This window comes from Rhea americana, unplaced genomic scaffold, assembly GCF_003343005.1.
Source record: "Rhea americana isolate MKP2758 unplaced genomic scaffold, rheAme1 scaffold_24, whole genome shotgun sequence".
Taxonomy (NCBI): Eukaryota; Metazoa; Chordata; class Aves; order Rheiformes; family Rheidae; genus Rhea; species Rhea americana.
In genome coordinates this window covers 4,448,504-4,472,132 of record NW_028186357.1, presented here as the reverse complement: position 1 = coordinate 4,472,132, position 23,629 = coordinate 4,448,504, and the positions used below count along the sequence as shown (strand labels likewise).

Genomic DNA, 23,629 nt, shown 5'->3' with positions numbered 1-23,629 from the left:
TTGTTGTGAAAGACTATAAAGATTTTTTTTCGGGCACAATAATAATGTGCTGTTGTAATCTGATCTTAGTTGATGGGATTTGGATACGAGCCTTTTCAGATGTTGAAAACATTAGTATTTTTATGATTACATCTCTACTGTCTAGAAGAATATGTATTATATTTTGTAATCAGGAAGTTTAGTTCCTATGGTTTGGAATAATTGACACTGCAATACTGGAATAAATGTAATTTCTTTTCTATGGTAGTAACAAAGAAGACTTAACCTTCCTTCAGACAAGCAGACAGAGGTAGTACAGACATTTCTTAATTTTTATCACTGTTTTTTAAGATCTCATATTGTGAAATAAAGCAGAACATTAAAAAAGGAAGGGTCTGAAGAGTAAGTTATAAAGTGTTTTGAACTGAATATACTGAACTCTCCTTTGAATTGTTTAGATAAGATGATGACAGAATTTAGCAGTAGAAGTCATGTTGATTGCAGACTTTCTGGCTGACTTCCAAAAAATTTCCATCTTTCAAGAAGAGTAGGAAGGGAAATACATGTGTGTTTTGTGACAGGAGTTTGCATTCTGACATCCTTTTCCCTCATCGCAAGATCCAAGAAGTAGAAGAAAGTGAGGCATGCACAGTCAACAGCCCCTGTTGCTACCAGACGAGGAAGAGAGGCCAAGACATAGAAGGTTGAGGAAAAAAGGAAACTACTGTCAGGCGAGTTGTAATGCTTTAAGTGTAGGTTTATAGTCTCAGTGAGAAATACTGAAAGAGWCTGTGGTGCTGGTAAGCTGTAGAGAGCTGTGTAATAAAGGCACTGTAAAAATTAGTCTTTTGTGAAGATAAAGTTACTTGAACAACAGTTTTGGTAGAGGGGAGAACTAAAGACTGAAAGACAACTGAAGAGATGAGAACAGTAAGATGCTTTGCTAAGGCTCATACAAGCCACCAGCATGGAGTACTGGTCAAATAATACGGAGAAAGGATCCTTGTTTTGGAAAGCTTTCTGTAGTTTTGTGGCTTCCTAAAACAAAGCAAATTCTCTCTAGTGAGAAACACACAAAGAACTATCTCATTTATATAAAATAAATTGTTTTGCTGCCAATAAACAGAAATTTGAATAAACAGGTACTGATAAAAGCCTGGGAAAGAGCAARAAAGTAGCTGCATGAGAGTTCTTGTTTTGTCTTTCCCGAAAGGCACTTGGGTAGTCTGAAGGGCTGGTAGTCTGAACATGCAATTGTAAAAAGAAAAATAGCTCTTCATTATAGTGGCAAAACAGTAACAGCAGAAAGTCTCTTTTGCTACACATATGAACCCAAATGATGTGTGTAGGTTTGAATCCTGGAGTGAGGCTCAGTAACTAGTATGAATAACATGTTAAATTTCCATCTGGGTTCTCGCCTCATACTTCAGTGTATCTAGAGGAGCTCAGGTTGCATTACGTACCCCAAGTTATTGCCCTTGGAGCATATGAACTTCACAGGAAGTCAGAACAAGGTTTCGTTTATGTCAAAATCCAGCTTCTAACATGGCAAGAACTTTTGATTAGAGAGAGAGCATAAGAAACAGCATATAGAACAGGCATTTTACTCACTGAGCATTTTAGAGTAAGTTTCTGAGGTTATTTGGATCTGAACACTGGAAATAATAATAGCCTACACACTGAGGCATTAGTCTTAGAAAGCACCTGACTACTCATAGCTACCTAATGCTCCAGCACACAGCAGTATTCCTGTGAACTGTATGAATATTGTGTGCCATCCTAAGAAAATCAAGCATGTAGTTCAAGCCATTCAGTGAAGTAGTGTTAAACTCACAAATAAAATCCGTGAGCCTGGAATGGCAAGTGCTCTTACTGTGAAGGTTTAATACTGCCATTAATGTAGATTTTGCTGTGCCTGGAAACGTCAGGAATYGGGACCCCACACACCTAAGAACTGCTCAAACAGGAAGCAGAGTCCCTGCCACAACAGAGCTCTAGTCTTTGGTATTTCATTTATATTCTACTGTAACTGAGTACACATACAAAAACTTGGTAGAATTAGCACTCGTTCTTGATACAGGCACGGTGAAGCTTCACCTCACATTTAGTAAGCTGTTTACTCCAAGTAAGAATGTTTGTGCCCATTTGCCCAGAGTTAAGACATGCATTGACTTGGAACACCTTGCAGCTAGTTAGCTCTCAAAGGCAATTCAGAATATGGGGTCAAAGAAAAGACTTTTCTGTCTTTAAATAGTGCCCTGCAAGTGTCTAGACAGTCTGTGTGAAAAGCTGTGGTTCTGGAAGTATTTCAGGCTTGGAGCTCTTAAACGGCTGTGAAACAATATTGTTCCAGAAGGGCTGTCTCTGATCTTTCACTTGTGTGTGAAGAGGAATCTCTGTTTGCCAGATTCCCACAGAGAAATAACTGGACAGCATTGCTGCTGCAAGGCTGTGCAGAAGAAATCAACAACATTCACCTTCTACAGTCTGGGCATTATAATTAGAAAGACAGCAACATGCAAAGCAGTACGCTTATAATTGAGTGCGCATGTTTTGGGGGAGGGGGAGAATATAATGACTATTAGAGCATGCTTATTTGGAAATGAGAAATATTTGTGGGTTGGTACATTGTTTTTCCCTTGTGTTTTTTTTTTTTTTTTTTTTTTTTTTTTTTTTTTTCTTTTTTCTGAGGCAAGATTTTAAAAACTGATGTCATGGAGCTTGGTAGTCAATAATTAGTGTCTTTTTCTTCCTAATTACATAGTGATGAATGTCATGAACTTTATTTTCTGACGTAAATCCTTATAATAAATTGTGATGGAATACAGGAATATACTAAAATGAGCTTCATATATGTATTCAGTTCAGGCAAGAGCCTTGCTGCATCTTAACCAAATACCAAGGGTCTGTCTCTTTTGTCTGCAAACTGCCGAAACTCCTTTGCAGCCAAAAGACCTCTCCCTAATGCAAGAGGTCCTGCTACAGTTGAAAACAGGCTTTTATTGGAGAAGAATCTGAACCACAGCCCACGGACCACTTTGCTTTTGAGTATCTCAAGGTTATAAGCATCTGTGTGCACAGCTGGCTGCAAATAAGTATGAAGTATGTCACTGCCCAGAATGGTACTATAAAGGTGACCAGTTCTGAGCTCCCCTACTTGTGGCTTTGATGTGCTTGAAGCCTAATATAAACTGGGACTATGCTATCTTAATTTCTACCAGCAATCCCAAAGACTTGGACAGTTGTGGGAGCCTACAGGGATACAGTGGCAACTGGAGGTGTGACGTAGGAGGGATCCCCCTCTGATCAGTGGGTTTGAGGAACTTTTAACTTTAACATGATAGTTTTGTACTCGTTCCCCACAGTCTGATCTTCAGACTGATTAATCCCAGTGTAGACTTGGTATACCTGTATTGTGTTAYTGACTAGACAGGCTGCGATGGAAGATGCGAGTTTAGGAATTTTGGCTTTTTTGCTACTCTATTGACTTCAGAAGTAATAAGGAAATTATTTACTGTATTAATTGGTAATGCAAAAAAGTCTTTTTTTCCCTCTCTTCTCTAAGCTTACATTAGTAACAACTGCTAATGAGAAGGGCTATGCTGTGTTCATTTGAAGGTTAGATCAAAATTAGCTTTCCTTCTTGCTGTGTGCAGCATTTTCCAAGGTAACACATATAGCCTCATTGAGATGTTCTTTCCGTAGCATTTCATTTACAACCAAAATGCTAGTCTTGAACTGTCAAGTGCTAAATGCTTTCTGAGCTGTCCTAACTCGCTGGAATTCTCTCTATGTTGGCAAATGAAATTTCAAGGACTTATTTTTGTTTGTTTTGTTTTTAAACCAGATAAGAAAATTTCCAAATTGATGATCTAGGCCATATTGTTTAGTAGTTCTAAATAGTTAAATTTGATGTTGTTTCTGCCTTTTTTATGCTTTATTATAACTGACTTCATAAGTAAAACTGGCAAGATTCGTCTCAATTATTGTATTATTACAAGGCTTTAAGCCTCTCTTTCTTTGAATTTTACTCAGGCAAAAACAAGTACTCATTGACGTCAGCAGGAGCTTATAGGAATAAGGAAAGAATAAAAACAGTACAGTTCTGCGGATGTAGCTCTCCATCTAAAAGATGAACAACTTAATAGATATCTTCAGTAGCTGAGGGAGGACCACAAAAGTCAGAATTTGCCTGTAGTGTCAGTTTTTATTTCTTTGACATTTTTCTCGTCTTGGGTCTGGTTTTAGTCTTGCTTCCATGGCAACATATAGTGAGGCTAAAGGGTATTCCCGAGAAAAGGTCTCTTCTCACTGACAGGCAGCAGAAGGGAGTTAGAGGCCTGAGCTGCTCTTTGCAGCTGTGAATAGCAGTGAAGGAATGAAAAAGATTTAAAAATTACTTTCTATTAGTGATTACCTGCAAAACCATTGGTGCAGGAGTTCAGCGTAACAGAGCGTAAAACAGGTGAGTCAGACAAAATCATTGTTTTATACGGATACTAGCAGGATGACATGTTAGCTTCATAGTAAGGAACTGGACTTCATTACCCAGTAAATTTTGATTGTATTCATGTTTTCCCCATGTTTGTTTTTCAACAGCTGTTTATGTAAATTTAGCTCCAAATACCGTAACAGTTACGTGTCTTTTTGCATATGCTTAGTCCTTGATTTCTGCATGCTACAGACTGACTGTATTTGCCATGGACAGGAACGGAATATATTCAGGCCTCCTTTAAATGTTTTTCATTGAATTTTTTTGCTTCTTTTCCATCTGTCTTGCAAGATGCTGCATACGCTCTGCTGCCAGAACAAAGGATTTGAGAGGTCTCATTAGAATTAATGGTGTAGGTAAGAAAGGAGAATCTGCCTGGGAAAGAGGATAATACAGGCCAATTTCAGATATAGGTTTGCCAACTTCCTATACACCTGGCTGCCATACAAACTGAAAACTAGCACAATGTTGTTAAAAGAGAGGATTTTGTCACAGTTAGGGTCAGCTGAGCATGAGAAGCACTTTTTTCCTGCTAGCTATTCTGCTACACAGTGCAAGCAGAACATTATTATCATAAACGTAGATTATTCCCACAGAAATGTGTGCCAGTCAATACAGTTTATTCCATTTGGTCCCAAGTAAAATAATGTCTACCAGCAAAACCACGGTTTCCTCCATATAACTGTGTCTATGGTAGGACAATTGTCAGTAATCACACACTGGCAAAAAGCTTTCTTTAAAAAAAAGAAAAGAAAAAAAAGAAAAAAACTTGCGGAGAAGACTTACCCTGAGAAAGAGAAGCATCATAAACTCGTAAGAAAAAAAAATAAAGCTTAGAAAAAGTCAGCGTGTTTCCCTGTGAAATACTACTCCAGTATATTGTGTTGTATAAACATGCGAGAGACATTTCAAAATTAATGAGGAAATACGCCAGAAAAGCAACAGGACTACATTTTGACAGATGGCAATTTTGGGGCTAGAGGGACACAGCAATTAGTCCAAGGAGCTCTGTGACTGCTTATCATGTGTGTTGTCACAGCAAGGCTGTATCCCAGGAGCCAATGTGCCATCCCTTCTATCAGTCCAAGCCATACAAACATGCCAAATGTAGCCTAAAACGAAGACTGACTTCTGCTCTCAGCACCCCATGCCCTGACACAGGCAAAATCTGCCTGTARCGGTGCACCAGTTCACTTTCTTCAGAGCTGCCAGCCAAGAAAAAAAGCTACTGTCCTTGGTTTCTTGAATTTCCTCCCTTCCACAGACATCCAAAAGTAAACGGACATAATCCAAAAGACAGAAACTACATGTGATTTTTCTTTGTATGAAGTGCTACTTTCAATATTAAAAGCCATACAGGCCAATGATGAGAAAGCAAAATATTCTCCTGATTGGAGAAGAGTATCTGCAATTATAATGCAACTCACAATTCATATTAAAGGCAACATAGTCTTGTAATAGACCACAGCAGTGAGTCTGATAATAAAAACCGTGTTGCCTTATGGCACTAATGAAAGCTGGAGTATTAAAGCTTTGCTTACAGGGTATCTCAGCTAGAACAGACTGTGCAGCAGGCATCTTTTTCTTCATTACTGCATACAAATGATGCCTAAATAAATATTATTGATATTACTGTTTGTAATTCTAATGGAGATAGCTCAGGGCTTATTGAAATAGTAGCTGTTATTAACAACAGCAGAATAGAACCAACCTTAAAATGAAAAATGGGCAAGTTTTTATTCAGATTATTCCTTCATAAATCTGAACGAGCTCTGCATCATTACCTGTGACACTTGGGTTGCCAAAGTAACCTCGACTAGCCAGCTGATATTTGCATAGCACATGACCCTGTCACCATGGAAATCTTGTCCATGGGATTTTGCAGACATGATGCAGTTGCAGGCTTCTCAGGCGCATGGCAGTGGGCAGGAGAGGAATTAATTATTGGTGAGGAATGTGCTTGCGGACAGTTCTCCTTTCTGTCAGATACGACCTGCACGAATGGACTGCAGACGCCGGACTTGTTCTCCATATTGTTTTGCTGCATAAGGGGGATCGGGGAGAGGCAATGGGAGGAAGAGCCCTTGCTGTCACAGGGTGAATTCTGGATTCTTTGAATGGAAASTTCATTTTCTGTTCAGACTGGAGGACTGGTCAGCAAGTGCTGTCCCCTGTGAAAACAATATTTGAAAGATAATACTCATCTACAGAATGCATGTCCAAGTAATTAAACAGTAGTAGTATTTCTGTATCAGCTGATACCCCCTCTGTATCARTTGTATCCCCTCCCAGTACCTGCCCTTCTCATTCACATGGAACCCAGTGATGTCAGGGAAGTTAGAAATGAAACTTTTTCCTGTACACAGACTATCTGGAATTCTCCCCTCAAAGCAGRTATCATCTCCTTTCTGTATATTTTCAATATACAGTGTTGTGTACAGTAGCACTCTGAAGTAGATCTGGGGCCTGTTCTGCAGAACAGTATGTTCCCAAGGAGAAACTGCTCTGCTTTCCTGACAGGTACGACACACCCTCCTTAGCAAATCAGGGACCATGCTGAGTGTTAGAACAATCCTCCGAGACAATCTATTTTTTCACTTTTTCTGGGTGTACTACCAACTTGTTAGATATTTATCTAAACCGCTTAAATATAATTTTTGCATTTCTTATATTTGGCCCCTACATTACTGCTCTTTCTCTCCTATAGTTGAAAGTTCATTTGTTGACAATAGGGTTAAAAAAAAATAAATAAAAGAAAAAAAAAGATTTTTTTGAGAAATGACATGATTCAGTCTATAATGGTTAAACAGGCTAGTGGTACACTCTTTTCTCCCCATATCCTTTTGAGAATAGAATTAAGAGAGCCTCAGGATATAGGTATTTTGCTTTTGCAAATGGAGGTCCTGTTGACAACATATACACACCTCTTTAGAAGATTAAAGAGGGAGGGGACATAGCTGCAAGAGTARGAGTTCAAGGTGATCTTAGCAGGACAGATTTCAGTGGATGAGGGGATTTTTTCAATGCTAGAGAGGAGCAGTCTCACCATGACATGCTGGAAGGCTTGGGTGTTTTCAGTATGTAAACAGAGGATAAAAGGTGATTCTTTGAGACGGTGTGTGAAGAGAAAAAGTTGATATTGAACTTAAAGGGTGGAACTAATGAGAGGGACAAATGACAGATTATAGTTATAGATCACAAACTAAGTAGATGGTGTGTTCCTCTGTGCCCATCTGGAAATGAGGGATATTTTATTTATTTGCATGTTGATTGCCCTCTTAACAACRCAGGATAACGCAGCATCATAATGACTGGTTTAGTTTTGAGATAACATCACATTGAGATAACATTACCCATGTTGTTTGCAGAAACCTCTGCAACCTAGATATTTGAAAGTAAAAAGACAAGGCCRGATGACTGGTTCCTTGAATCTAGAAAGCAGTTTGCCTGGTTAGCCTGCTTTTTCCTTGCATTTTTTCCTTTTTMCTTTTAGATTTTATGTTGACTCTTCTAATTATTAACATTTCACAATACTTTCCTATATAAAAATTGTTAGGGGGGACACTTTGTTATTACAATTTGGTTTTAAATAAAAAGAAAATCTAACATGGTGGGAGATGAAAGTATTAAATAGTATTCTGAAAATTACCATTTTTGGCTAAGATAAGTGCCTTAGCTTTATTTGGAAAAGATTTGAAGCTGCAGAAGATGAGTCTGTTTGAAGCAGAATAGGAAATTTTAAAGATGAAACTATACCCAAAGTTCCTGATGGTTTTGAGGAGTACCCTGGAAGAGGAAACATGGTGGTTCTGGAGAGGATTCAATACAGCTAGCAAACTTTATACTTCTAGAGTCATGAAACCCATTTTAGAACATTCTCTGACCTGTAACATGAAGGCATTTCTGCCCTTCCTCTCCTACTAAGATCTATTGACAGTAACTGTTGCTCTTTTCAGACTAGTACACAATACAGGTGGACAAAAGTGGCTCTGATCCAAGAGTAGCTTTGAGATCCCAACCATAACATCCCCCCAGGAAAACATTCTTGAATAAGSTCTCTCACAGTAGGCCATTTTTGCTGGCTTTGTATTTTTTTTTCCTGTTTTTGTATTAAGACTTCTTTGAAGAATTCTGAAAAATACCTGGATGTGATATGATAACATATCCAGGACTATACCTTTTGTAGAGCTTGATAGAGATAGAAGTATATAATTATTCAAAATTCTTTCTCCAATTATAAAATGGTATTCCCTAAAGCAGCTGCAAATTGTTTTAAACTGTGTTAGAAAGTTTATTTGTCTGTATTTATTATCATTTTCTAYTAGATTGAACAGATACACTCTAGAGCAGAATTATCTTCCTGTATTTTATAAAACAGCATGTCAAGCTAAAATATGTATTGATGCAAAAGTGTGCTTGAGGGAAAAGGCAAACTTGGAATTCCTTTTAATGCTCCTTCACTATTAATCGGTTTCCTCTATTGCTGCCTCGAAGGGCCGATGTTAAATTCATCAAACAGCGTATGGCTGTGCAGCATTCTGGGTTTGACAACTTTCCTTAGACAAATAACATGGACAGTGGAATCGTTTTTCAGTTGTCCACTAACATGTAAAAATAATTCTTGATTTCAGTGCAGAGCACTGTGAAACATACTGTGTCAGTTTGAGGCCTCTTAAGGCTAAAATCGGTTGATCAGTATTAGCTTAGACRCAAACCCCATAAAGGSAGAGCTACACTGAAAGCAGACAAARGCCAACAGAATTTTTATGTCCTTTATTCCAGTGGAAACTCTTTGTAAGTTAGTAACATTCCTCTGCACTATTTTCAAACCAAGAGCCCTCTCTGATTTTACTGCTTCAAGAAATTGAATTAACTGGTACATAAAAACAAAAGTAAGTTTGATTCATTTACTTTGACTTGAGCTGACAAACACAGATAGCAACAATGTAGAACAACTGATGAAAAGTAATTTAGGGAGGCACTTTTGCAAGAAAGAAGCCCCTTTTATCCTTGCTACTGGAGATGACATTTATTTCAARTCAAACTTCAACCACTATTCAGAGAAACTCCATTAGATTCCAGGACTTCCATATGCATCACTGTACTACCATTTAAACCTGTGTCTAAACCTTTTCTCAAGTCCAGGGTGATCCATCATCCTCATTGGTAACATCTAAGCCCTCAAGCACAAACTTAGCTTAAGCTCTGTAACACAYTCAGGGAAAGGTAGACCATATTCAGCACTTACATGTTCAGATTAAATGTTTTTCATGATCTGCACCAAACAACTTAATCAAACTTGCATGGCAAGAAGGCTTTTAACACCCTCTTTCTCTCTAGTATAAGAAGGAATGGTTTAAATGTTCAAGCATCTTGGGAAACAAGTAGTTGCAGTCTTGGTTGAATGGATATGGACTGTTAGCAGCCATAAACTGAGAAATTCTGTATTTATAAAATATCACATAATCTCTATAATTCAGATACACTGTACTGAATGGTATCGCACTAGTGAAGAATTTGATTAACTGGGTAAGCAAGTTGCAAATGACATTAAAATATACAGATGTTGTACCAGCTCTTCAAATTTCTTTACTTTTTTTTTTTTTTTTTTTTTTTTATCTGCTGTTTGCATTTGCAAGCTGCTTATGAGTGTCCTGGAAGCAACACCTGAACCTTTCTCCAGAGTCTTAAACTTGATACTGTAGACGTGAAAAATGAAGGAAAGGCACATTTTCTGAAAATTGCCTTGCTAAATGTGATATGGTACAGATTAATGTGGTATGGTACAGATTAAAATTAAGGTTGCATGCCCTGATTTCCACATGATGTTTCTGGTAATACATTTCAAAGGATGGGCAAATRTGTCTACTGTTTTCTCCAGTTGTGTCCTACCTATGTATCTATGCCATACTATAGACTTCTAAAAGCTTGTTTTGTCTAATAGTTAAAAGATAATACAGCTGCTGCTTCTTCAGAGTCTTTACTGGATATTCTTAAAGTAATATTGACTGTGTTGCAGAACAAATCATTAATATTACTGTAAGTGTTTTTAGTATAGGTGTGTATAGTTTATGCAGTAAGCTAACTTCATAGAAGTTACTGCGATTTTGTGGACTACATTGAAAGGTCAACTTTCCTATCTCCAGTGGGATTCAAAAGACAGTGTTTTCCAAGGTTAATTTACAATTATGTCTGAAGCTGGAAAGTCATTTAGCTTTGCAGTGCAATTCTTCTTTTGTTCTAGCATTTTTTTTTTAAGTCTGGTATTTATTAATTGAGGGAACCACTTTGCAAAATTAAGGTTGTAATACTGAATTCATTGCTGCCAGCTTTCAAAATGAGGCTGACAGATGGTGAAGACATTTTGTGCCAAACATCCATTAAATTCAACTGGAAGTTGAGACCCTTATTCTCTTAGTATCTTTAGAAATCCAATACAAACATCTCCCTGTGTATTACATGTTCAGTAACAGCTTTAGGTGGCTAGTCCTCAATTCAKGCTTAAAAACATACTGTGGGAGCCACATGTTCCCAAGTCAGCATTTTGTCTCAAACTTCCGTGCCATTATTCTTAAAATATTCAATTTGTCACAGATGATAGATAGATCTTATTAACTAAAGCTCTCCAGTTCACTTTCTTGTCTCAACATATCCTGTTATACTAGCAAAAAATAGTGTGATGAGGATATGAAACAGTCTCTATGTGTACATTCTCAGTTCCTGAAGTTTCCCACTATGAAAGTGAGGAAACTCTAAATCTTCCAATTTTCAGTGATTAAATAGTGGTGTGCATTCTGCACATTGAACATTTGGTGAAACACACACGCAGCATTTCAATGCAGAACACCAAACTCCATTAAGTTCTGAAACCTCATATGTCAAAATAAGCTCCTCCGCAATGCACTGGTGAGATGAGGGTTTTTTGTTCCTTTCTCACATRTGCTAATTGCAGCCAGCTGTTAAATGTTTAGTTTTAGTGGTATCTGTAGGGCACTTTTAATAAAGAAAGAAATAAACACTCACTTATGCAAGTGAGGACCAAAGCATCCATCACAACCATTCTCTGGATATGGCATTCTCCCTATAGGAAGGCAAAAGATATTAATTGAAGACCATCACAGGTCAGATAAAAACACTTCATACTTTCAGTGAAAGTAGAGTTTTTTCACAAATATTCTGCAAAGAGAAAAAGAAATTAATCTAATGAGCATCCTGTTAGGATTAATTCCCTGAGCCTGTATTTCACTCTGCACCTCTGCTAATTATTACTTATGTATTATGTATTATGCTAGCATTATGTATGCATTATGCTATTCAAAAACCATCATCAAGACTCAGATCCCATTTTGGCAAATACTATATAAAAATTGGGCTTTACAAATTCATTAGAAAATGCTAAAATGTATTAATCTCCTTTCAAGAAGCAAATTGAGTGACATTGCACACAGCATGCCTTAAACATATTTCTGTCATTGGAGGAAAGGAACATCAAGCTTCTGTATCAGTGTATGCCTGTATTTATCAGTAGATTATCTTTCTTACAGGTCAAGGAGGCCATGCAGAGAATCCATGACCGAGGAAATATAGGAAAACTAATTCTGGATGTGGAGAAAGCACCTACTCCCCTGGTTAGTGTAAACCACTGCAAACATGGCATTTAGTCACACAAGTTAATGCATGTTAATGACCTTTGGAGAAATGTCAATTAAAACTTTTTTTGCATACTGCTTTCTTCTAACTCTATAGCACCTAAATAGCACCAGTAATCATAATTTATACTTTTAGCCTAAGGTGAAATGTAAATGTGCCAGCAGTTAATTTTCTATGCAGAATGGCTATCTGCCTCTCCAAAAAATGTGTGTCTGTAAGTCTTACAGACAGTCTTCTGTGATCATGGTAAAACTGCAGATCTATTTCTGTTCCGGTGATGGAAAACAAATAGATGTTTCTTGTAATACAAAGTTCCTGTATGAATAAGTGAGTGGACTGAATACAAAAAGACACCATCAGTATGACTTCAGCATACCAGCAAAGAAGTGTGTTCTGATGGCTAGGCAGAAGTCAGGATGCACCTTTGGTAGGGATTTCTTCTATTATGAAATACAAAGTATAATACCAAAATACTTCCTCCTGGACATGTTCTGAAGGAAGGTATTTGTGATGGAGGTCTGTGCTCCACTGGATTTGGAGCACTTGCCATGCTAGTGAAACATTATAAAGRGTGGTAGTAAATGGAAGACAGAGGCTCACACCTAAACCTTGGCTGATTATGTGGGAAAGAACACTAAAAACAATGATGAACAGTTGACTTAAGATGGACGCTTTAGTATGAAGTTTGCTTTCAGACCAGAAATAGCTCTTATGCTGAAGGAAGATAAAGGAGTTTGGAATTACAGTTAAGCTTTTACTCTAAAATTGGCCTCAAATCACTTACAAAATTCCTGCAAGGCAAAAGAAAACTTTTGGGGACCCCACACATGGAAATTGTACATTATTTTGTAGCTGAATTGCAGCTCAAAACTGTAAAGTAGAATCCCTAACACAGATTTAATTCATTTACTTCATATGTTTTCTTGATAGTGTACATTCACAATAGCCATTAGTTAGAAGGTGAGAACAATTCTGTTATACTTTCATGAAGAAGCATTCATTCAAAAATATGGGTAATTTCAGAGCATTGCTTTTCTCCATTAAAATCAGGTTGTGTTTGAAYTCTTTATTTTTATTTCCAGCAGAGGCTACCAGTAATCAAACAAGGAAGGCACAATTTCACTGCATTTCTATTTTTAAAAAATGGATCCCTTGTTATGTTAGTTTTGAGATAGTTATAGGCTAATAAGAGAATCTTCTTTTGTCCTGAGAGCAGTAATGTTGGCATAAAGGAAAATACAGTCTTGTTAATCTACACAGTTAAGCACTGACACTTGTCCAGTTAACCAGACTCTTGTGCCTCTAGAGACAAGTCAAACYGACAAGGTGAAGTATAGGTGGAGTATGGGCGGGTTTGGCACCTTCACAAAGTTCGTAATAAAGATTCCCATGTGAAAAAAMTTGATGTGCTCCTAAAATGCTATCACGAATTACTAATTTCTCCAGTTGCCTACCAGCTGTACAGGCATCTTCAGTAACATATGGCAATGCGGAATTCTCCCCACTCTTGCATTATCTAAGAGTTGCACTCTGGTTATGCTCATCTGGTCACAGGTATATTCTACCAATGTTTACATATCCACTGCTTTATAAAGGTTTCCAATTAATTAAATTTTAATATAAAACAGCTGTTTCCTGAATTTTCATGACACTAGGCCTCATGTGGGACCAGAACTCATCCATTAGCGTGCATTAAAGAATCATTTTATCTGTTTTCTGGAAGAGAAGATACAGAAGGATTCATAAACCAGAGGGCTCATACATACTATGAACTTCCTACACAGTTGTGTTTCCTGAGAGCCTTAATATCATTTTGCTGCAAATGCACACAAGACTCCACTTGTGCAATTGCCCTGCAAAGCAGCTTTCTCTTAYGTAATTCAGCTGTAATCCTTGAGAGAACAGTTTACAATTTTAGCAGAAAGTAGTATAGAGCCAGCAATTATTTTTGCACASACAGCATGTGTATTTCCATGTTACAACTACTTCTGCTTTCATTTTTAAAATCACTTTATCAGAAGAATGAAGTTGGAATAAAAATAGATAAAGACGATGTGATGGGTACTTTAATTTCCTTCATTTTTCATCCTGCAGATGGCCAATGACAGCACAGAGACAAGCGAGGCTGGGGAAGAGGAAGAAGACCATGAAGGGGACAATGAGAATAAAGAGCGCATGCCATTCATCCAGTAATGGCCAGAGGTGGCAGAAGMAAAGCAGAAGGATTGATCAAGTAAAAAGGAACCAGACTGCGAAATCTATTCTGTGCATCRGTGAACAAATGCTGTAGTACAGTGTGTGTTGTATTTGTCTGCAGTCAGCTGAGCTACGAGCTATTGATCATTGTTGTTTTGAACTCAAGTGCCATTCTCATCCAGTGCAGTATTATGACATTCCTGTGCGATACCCATTTTCCCTATAGGAGTCCCATGGATTTTTCTGTTCCAATTTAAAAGCCGTATTAATTTTAGATAGGCATCTTTCTCATGGAAATTCCAACATTTTGTGTAAAGTTATTGTTGGGGGGGGAGGTTGCAAGTTGACAACRGTGAGAACAACAAAAAGAATTCCCCATTCAGCGCCTGGAAGTTTCTACTAACTGCAGGGAGGATTTTAAGTTTGGATTTTCAGTGTTAACGTAGTTTTCCTTTTATGAACCACATATAAAGGTTGCAAAGAAGATGAGTTTATTTTCCTCAATCATGCTTCCTYATCTTACAAACAATCCTATCTTCATTTTCAAAAGTACCTCATTTGTAGCTGTGGAGTCTGAAATTGTGCAAGAAATTGTTAACGGAGGGACTTTGATTAGTACTGTATAATGACACTAGTCATCAGCACTTGTAATTAAACACATTCATTCAAAGTACTAACTGTCATGCTTCCCTGTTCATCTTCTGAGCTATTACCCCCTAAGCTACAGGCAAAGAAGTCAGTGAATCACTTTTTTAGACCCCAAACTTTAATTGCTTGTAACCATTAGCATTGTTATTGACAATTCAACATCTTTTGCTAAGGACACATTTGAGTCAGCTGTGTCTGTAATCYGAAACAATTGTAAGTTCAGTGATTTTTAAATCCTGTCAGCAAGAATCACTCTTCAGTATGTGGAAATAAATTATTTTGTAGGCAGAGTTTACAGCACTGAAATCACTAATAGGTTGATCAACTATCAAGCTAGATGTGACTCTTACAGCAGTTATCCCTTTTAAAAATTACTTTTAGGCCTTAATCCCACCAGAAATTATGTATGGGATAGCTTTATCTAGGTGAGTAGTTCTATAAAGAGCTCTGCTCCATATATCCAGTTTTACATATGTGATTATTTGCAGGATCAGGCATTTAAAGACCAGCTAGACTATCTACCTCCCACTACTGGAAACTATATCAAACATGACACAAAAAAATTTTTTCTTACCTTTCACCTACTCAAGCAGCAGCTACTCAGGTCCTTAATGGTCTTGTTAAAATAATTATTTTAAAATGAGTGCAGCCACCTAGAGTAGAAGCACTAAAGAAACATCAAAGACATTGTATAATGCCATATATCTTCAAATTAATATATTTTTTGCAAAATAAAGTATTTCCCCAAGCATGCCCAGTTGCTCACTTAAATCTGTGAGTATCATGTAGCAATATAAGTTGAAAAAATAATATAGAAAAGTGAGGAGGGAGGGTTTCTCAGGCTTTTCTCAATGCAAAAGGAATGATGGATCCAGATGACTTTTATGTGTGGTTTTAGAGGATTCTTTCTTGGGGTTTTTTTTGTTTGTTTAATCTTCGTTGCCTGAGTATTAATGTCCATCTCTTTACACTGTGCTCATGAAGTTGCTGTTCTAATGCTAGTTAATTGTGTAGAAAGCTCATCCTGAACGAACTTCCCTTGGGTTAAACAATTCAAAAATAATGAAAATTACTAACTGTTGAGAAAAATGCCAAAAAAGCTTTTGTTGAAATATTTGTTAAAACAGAACTTCAGTTTTCTCTAGATATTGATGCAGAACTTTATTATAGTTGATTTTCTTTTCATGCTGGACTTACCTGTACTTCCAGTGCCATATCAGGCCCAAACAGGGACTCTATCCACAGAAAACAATGTATTCAGTGAGTTTTCCATGTATTGCGATTGCCCATTAGGCCTTTAAAAGAAAGGCCATTAAGTTTTTATCACTCATAAGCTGAAAACAGTAGGAAATGTGCCCAATTTTGTTTTGCAGTTAGTGTAACAATGTTATTCTGCAACAAACTTTAACATAACTAGGAATTTTGATTTGACGCCAAAGTGAGCAATATTGCTGGTGACCTTTGAGCTGGCAGTAAAGTGGCATTCTCAAGGCCTTAAATTAGTACAGTGAGCAGAGTAAGAAACCAGTTCTTCTGTTAAAAACCCACAGTATGGGTGGCCCTACGTTCTCCTTCAGGACAAACACAGATGGGTGATCTTGGTCATGGCCACAGACATCACAGAGGCAACAATCCAACCAAATCATTTTGGCTAGTTCTTTCTGGTTTTGTTAGTAAGGCAAAAATACTCTTCATGCTCTTTCATAACAATTTTAGGGCCATTTTCTAATCTGCAGAACATCAATGCAGAGACTTGAGGTAACTGCAGGGAGTACAAAGGAGAACTTCTGCGTCTACACAGCTACAACACAGATTAGAATTGCAATCACCAAGCTGAGTTCTACTCAGTTTTAGCAGTATTAATATGGAGGTTTCATAATACATGAAGGTTACTCCTGAAACAAATGGAAAATTTTCAGGTATCTGTAATGGAAGTCGGATTTATGTTAGCAGAGTTTGGCCTGCAAGCCCTAAATACTTTTCAGAATACCATGAGCATTAGCATCACTTAYGTTTGAAGTGGTAGAGGGCATGCTATACAAAATGATGTGCTGAGATTATTATTACTGAACAGGTCTTACTGCAGTAGAATGAAGATTTGCTTTTACCACTTACTAACACTGTTGTTTAACCAGCTCTTAGACAATTGGTTCGTTTCTTCAAGTGCAACAAATTATTTCTCAATTTGCCTTAAAGGAACTGTGAAAGTATTTCTTTAACTTAAGCCTGATTAAGTGAACTGAAACACTGTTTAATTGTATTTGTTGCTTTAGAGCTTTTGTTATATTGTGCCTACAAAGCAAATTATGTTTACATAAAAATATAAATAAAATATTGAGCATAGCATTATCCTTGTTTTACACATTTCATTCTAGTATGTTGTTCACATTAGCAATCRGACTTGGAATTGGTTAAGACAAAAATTTGAAGGCTTCATTTTCCATTTTTATCACAGAGGGATATACAAAGAACTTTATTATTATATAGTACACTGAAATGGCTGACTAGGCTATTGTCTGTTAATGTTACAGCACATTAACAATTTAGATATAAAATGTTAAACATTATAATTCTGTTTTTAAAAATACCAATTTAATGATCTAAGAAAATTCAAAACATTATGTAAGCATCATTTGTGAAGTGTTTAAGGAAGTTTATTTTGATATGCATAAACACCAGTTTCCAGAATTTCAGCACTGRGAGATAGCCTGACACATAAGTTATCCTCATCGAGAAAATTCCTTTCAGAAATGAAGATACCCTAAGGGAATAACCTCAAAACGGAGTCCAAAACAACCACCACCAAATTAATTAATAGACAGCAGGGAGACATGACTGGCTCCGAAATCCAGCTATCCCTGGGTCTTAGACCTTTTACTTAGGGCTGCAGGGAGGTGGTTCCATTCACACAGGATGCAGGATTATGTTGCCTGAAGGGAATTCTTACCCCTTTTCTGTCAAAATACTGAGCCAAACCTCACAGGTCATCTCACATTTGTACCTGAGTATGTGGCTTTAAACGTCTCCCTTCATGAAAGGAAGAAATGGTTCAATAAACTTCAATTTAGCAACTAAATAAAGAGGAAATGTCAGCTTTGGTTAACTCCAATTTTGCAGGACTTGCTATAAAGCCTGTAAAGTTCCTGGAAAATCTTAAGTTGTTGGTGGATCTGCCATATAATCTAAACGCACGTATAAACACTYGCTGCTTGTGAAGAGGAGTAGAGTAACTCTCTGCCCTCTGTTTTCCAATCTTACTAAGCAAATAATGATCAGTGCATCAGCAGTCACAGGGCCAGGATAAGGCTGGAAGCAAACAGCTATAGGCTTTTGCAAACTGTGAGATTCCTTACTAAGCTCTGCCTTTTACCAGCTTTCCCACTGGGCCATCCGTCCTCGGCTGTGATACAGCCTAACACAGGGGCCGCTGCCAGGCAAGCAGAGACGCAGCAGGCTGTAACASCTGGCAGAGGAAATGCAAAAATCATTTTAGGATACTAAGTAACCTTGGTTTTCACCTCATTCCATTTTATGGGCTTCTCCTCTYGTTTTCTGAGAGTTTAGTCATTAAGCCAAGTGGATTTTCCCAGAACAGACTCTTCTAGCTGCTGATGTGACTGGCAGCGCACACAACACACTGCACACCTCCAGCTCCTAAYGAATCGTGAGGGAGTGTCTGGCAACCCCTAAGTCCTTCAGCGCAAGCCAGCATTCCTCCCCGTATTAATAATCAACCCGTTCACTACAAAAAAAGCTGAAATTACCAACAGGCTAGAACTGATACCTGCAGCCCCACTGATCAAACAAAGCATCTTTTCTCCAAGTAACTTTTAACATCTAGGCTGACATCCTTAGGAAAATGTTCTCTTTTGTGCGAACGGGTTAGAGCCGCAAACGCAGCTTTTTCTCCTTAGTCTGAGCTGTTGCGCTGACTCCTCTCCCTTGATCCTAAGCCATCGCTTTTATGTTTACCCGGGCTATCGCTGTCAGTCGCTCCTGCTGCAAATGCTGTGGTTTTCTGAACGTTGGCTACATCACTGCCGTTTGCAGCAATGCCATGCTGGGCACCCCCCCACCAGGGAGTTCTTCAGAAATTGGAAGGTGCTGTGAGAACAGTGCAGATGATGAAGCCAGATGATGAACATATAAAGAGAAATTAAGTATGCACCTCTGCCCAAARGTGACGAAGGAGTAGAACTTGCAGTTATTTGTTGATTTATTCCTATGTTTTACATATATATAGTCACCATATGTCTGATTAATAGGTATTTGTGGCACTTAGATTTCTTTTCTAAGGAGGCAGAGACTCTTTTAGCAGTATTTAAAGACCATATTTGTATTCTTTAAGGATGAATGAATGAAGCTCTTTGTCAGCCAAATGTTCAGCACTCTCTCCATTGTTTTTTAGGGTAACCAAAGAAAAAAAGCTGTTGTAAACATGGATATTTTCTGCATGCATTCTGATTCCTCCCCCTTTTATCTTTACCAGGAAGCATTTACAAGAAACTGTGTAGGCTGCTAGCCCAGTCAGAATTCCTTCCAGCAGCAGTAACTTCACATTCTGGTAGTAAGTTTATGTCCGCAGTTAAGGAGACAGGGTTGGAAAATACTTGGTCTCGCCTTAGATTTGTACAGATAAGTATGCTTAGGAGAACAGAGGGCTTTTTTTGCAGTGAAGTTCTCAGCTGCAGAGATACAGGTAAGAATGCAATACCCATAGCCAGCCTTACTGATTCTGTGACTATAAAGCCGCCCATGCACGCACAAAGCAGAACGAGCAGCACGGGGAGGCTACGGGCTGGCTCGTTAGGTGCGCGGGGTTTCGTCACCGCACAGGCTSTTACGCTGCTGTGTGGTGGTATCCAAGGCATTCTGGTCTTGCTCTTTTTTCCACACATCACTGCAGATTTGACTCACTTCAGGGAAAGCAGGGACTGACTTCAGCTCTTAGAGTTCAGACAGGGTTAGAGTTGAGAGAATGAGAAAGCCTGTGCGTGCCATCGTTACARATGTGACTAGAGGCTGCCCAAAGGAGGCATTTGCTGTTGAGAGCTGCCCTGGGAGGAGTTTCTTGCCTGTGCCAGAGGTGGGGCTCTAGCTTCCAGCCTGGCCTGCGAAAGCTCTTCGGGRTAGGGTTAGGATTAAGAGAACGAGATAAACCGGAGGCACTGTTTGCATTGCCGTGGATAGGGGCTGTGCAAAGAAGCTGTTTAGTGCCAAGAGGGCTGCCCTGTGAGGAGTTTCTCCTGTCCACCAGAGGTGGGGTCTATATCTGATCCGTGTCATACAAAAATCTCTTAGGGTTAGGCTGTCTGCCCATCAAGACCTGCACGTTTACCAGCCCACAGAACTACCAAAGGTAGCAAATGCATGATTAGACCGTTGTGACCCACTCCAGAGTGCCAGTCTTGTAAGAAACCGAATAAATGGGTGACACAGAATGCTCAAAAATGCTGCTCTTCACAGTATAAAATGGTGCCTGGCACTAATGCTGCTGCTGCTGCTGAACTTACATTTCTCCCTGGGGCTACTCTAAGCCACCATCCCCCACATCTCCACATACCCGTCTCACTGGGGTTTCATCGGAGGCTCATCCAGCAGTCACAGCCTTTCTCTGCACCGCTTCCAGAGTCCCTGCAGTACTGGATGATCATTCTCTGGTAGCTCCTAGGAAAAAATGAATTTCCTTGAAAAATGCCAGGTCACGTCCAACTTCACCCCCCACAGTGTGGCAGACACTCCCAGTGAACTTAACAAGGTTAGGCTAACCTTTTACTAAAAGGACCTCTCTTTCCTCTCTTCCCCAGGAACCGTGGACAAGAAAAAAAAAAAAAAAAACAGGCAGAAAAAAGCACTGCCAGTCTTCACAGTGATTGGTATTTCTCTTAAAAACTTAAATATCTGCTGTCATATGAGATCAGCTTTCATCTAGAAAGAAATAGCTGTTGGTCAAATCTTCAAAACTGACTGGAAGAAAACCTCATAGCCTAAAAAACCAAGAGAAGACTGCAGCAGCCCCCCAGAGTTGCAAGTGAGAGAACCAGGTCCTCAGCAGGATACCAACATCAGCTGCCAGATATTCAAAGGGGAAGAGGGTTAGCACTGCTAGAGGGCTGCTGGGTGTTGGGGAGGGGCTGCTTGTTCTCATGGTGAGATTAGGTGGGCTTTGACCTGCCTAGAGGAGTTTCCTCTTCTTGCTTAGTGCCCATGCTGAGCGGTTGCAACTAGCCTGAAAATGCAGCTGGGCTTGGAAAAATAGCAGAAGAAACTGTTCTGCTTCAGAGGGAGAGGCAGGGGGAAAGGAGGCGACTGCTGCTCTCAGGGGCAGATCTGCCCCTGACAGCAGCAGCTGCAAAGTGCTTACACTGCCCGTGCCCCCGGTGCCCGCAAGCTGCCCTGCCCTTCGGACACAGGCGCGCTCCCGTTCCCAGCACCAAGGCCTGGCTGCAATCATTCAGCCTCCTGCCACCTGCAGTCCTGCTGGGAGCAGCTTCGCCTCTCCAAAGGCCAGGGCTGGAAACGTGCTGYTTTCTGCCAGACGTTGGCTGTGTCCCTGCCAAACATCATTTTCCTGATAAGCTGCAGATTGCAGTACAAATCATTTTGTGCTCCTCCACTGGGTGATCTTTAAAAATATGTTTCCCCCATGGAGAGAGGTTATGTGTCACTACACAGAGCAGCAGTAAACGATACAGCATCTTAACCGTACCAGAAGAASAGAGTGAGACTGCGGATACGCTAGATGCATTATTTCGTATAAGGCTTCGTGGCCTTCCCCTGAACTGGCTATCCTCGGGCAGCCCAGGTGATGAGCCTGCAGAGGCCGGAGYGCAGCTGGCTGAACAGTGGCTGGAGTGTCTTCTGGTGACACAGGCACTGCGTGACCCAGGGGACATGTGAGATACGTAATGTTTTCCAGAGGCTGTTAGGAAAAGACTTTCCTTTYGCTGCTAACACAGAAGAGAGCTGATGGCAAATGAAGGGTTTTTCTTTTCTACGTCAATTTGCTTTGGTAGTTTTTTTCTGATGCTTTTTCCTTGTAGTGTCTGCATTTTATATTATATCTTCCAAATGTTAAAAAAAAAAGGAACTAGGTCTTCTGTGACTCACCGAGTGTCTTATTGGCCTTATAAAAGCATCCTATCAGGAATGCCTTTGCGTTCTAAGGCTATTTCCGTTGCAGACAGGGTAAATGAAATTAGGTGACTTGTCCAATGCCATATTATTGCCATTTGGTTTCAGGGCTTAAGGTTCCCTGGGGTTTAATTTTCCACTCGCTGAAGGAATTTTGATAAGGCCAGCAGCTGAGTGGGAAGTTCTGCCTTCACGGCTGAAAGYGCTGCCTTAATCACACCTGCTCCAAAGCACAGGAGGTGCAGAGAACATTGTGCCGAACACCCTCAGCTCAGACCCTGTCATCAAGGCCCTGTAGAAGAAATGGTTGCATGTACTCCAGTGATGCAAGTAATACAAATTTTCCTTCCTCTATCTCATCAAATGGGACAGTTCCAAAGCTTGTGAGATTGAGTTGCACCTTTATAAACAGCTCAGATTGGCCTTTATAATCATTTTCTTCTGTCTTCTTGATCCGTCTGTCCAGGTACATCTGAGTACTCTCCTCTGGTGGGGGATTACAGATGAAGGACAAATCTGGACCCCTGAGCCCATCTGGTCTTTTCAGATGAGCACTGTTTGGATTCAGATCAGAAAGCAGATTCAGCCATCCTGGCTCATCCTCATCTCATGGGTTGTAATGGGACTGTTCCATTTGAGGATCAGATGGAAAATGATGTTGCATACTGGGCTGCAAGAATTAATGTCATTAAAAAGTCTGATTGCCAAGTGATGCTGGAGACTTGCAGCAATGCTGTGTTTATGCAGTGCATCACTAGAGAGAAGCAGTACTCTGTCTGAGACTCTTAGACTCCACCTGCCCCACAGGCTTGGGAGATTTACAACCAAATGTTAAGCAGAGAAAGAGTCTTTAAGGTCTCACTTGAAAGATCAGTCTGCAACCACTCACCGACGTGTATTAGATGCCATAGGTGGTACCCTGTGACACAACTCTTACAAATTCTCACAGTTCACATACTAATTMCGCCCTCCTTTCAACACTGTCTGGCAGTACATTCACTAGCCTTGTAAGTTAATTTAATAAAGTTCACATACTAAGATTCATATGAGATTTTTGATCTGCATCTTTGTTCAACATACCAGCAATGTACAAAGTTGTTACACGGTGTTCCATTTGCTAAGCATCAAGGATATAAACAAGAATAATAAAAGGATAATTATCATCATCTTCCTTCCTTATTCCTATTAAGATGGTAAATTGTACTCAAATTTGAATCTCATAGGAGTTTTATCCCTGGCCTTGATAGGGACAGCACCAAGCTGGTTGGTCTTCTAAATGAACCTAGCTGTAGCTACAGTAATTATAATTCAAGGAATAATATTTGTTTCCATGTTATAACTTTCTTGGTGGTGGAAAAAGCGCAACATTCTTTTTTTTTAATCCTCACTCAATTCTCCATATTAATAAAATATGTGCATCATCAAACCCAATTATCTTTATTGAAGACACAATATTGGTTTATACTGGTTTTATGGAACCACTGGAGCAAGTAAATGAAGTATGAAATGGAAAATTCTTGCACAGAGAAC

The 23,629-nt window shown here is 39.2% G+C and overlaps 1 protein-coding gene and 1 long non-coding RNA gene across 3 annotated transcripts in view; one reads left to right on the top strand and one right to left on the bottom strand.

Moving 5' to 3' along the window:
- The window catches only part of VAT1L (vesicle amine transport 1 like), a 48,667-nt gene extending 33,121 nt beyond the window's left edge, over positions 1-15,546 (top strand). Inside the window, exons 7-8 of the mRNA XM_085306429.1 lie at positions 12,016-12,099; positions 14,216-15,546. Of these exons, the coding sequence (XP_085162555.1) occupies positions 12,016-12,099; positions 14,216-14,314 (183 nt within the window). The 3' untranslated portion in view covers positions 14,315-15,546. The remainder of the gene's footprint in view (positions 1-12,015; positions 12,100-14,215) is intronic.
- LOC146595072 (uncharacterized) overlaps positions 6,184-23,629 on the bottom strand; it is a 43,469-nt gene continuing 26,023 nt past the window's right edge. The window contains exons 1-3 of one of the 2 annotated variants that reach the window (XR_014896020.1): positions 15,540-15,575; positions 11,495-11,552; positions 6,184-6,642 (exon numbers count right to left, since the gene is read on the bottom strand). This is a non-coding gene — a long non-coding RNA (uncharacterized LOC146595072). Of the gene's footprint in view, positions 6,643-11,494; positions 11,553-15,539; positions 15,576-23,629 lie in introns of those variants that run through there. The other variant, XR_014896019.1, reaches the window with a different exon arrangement.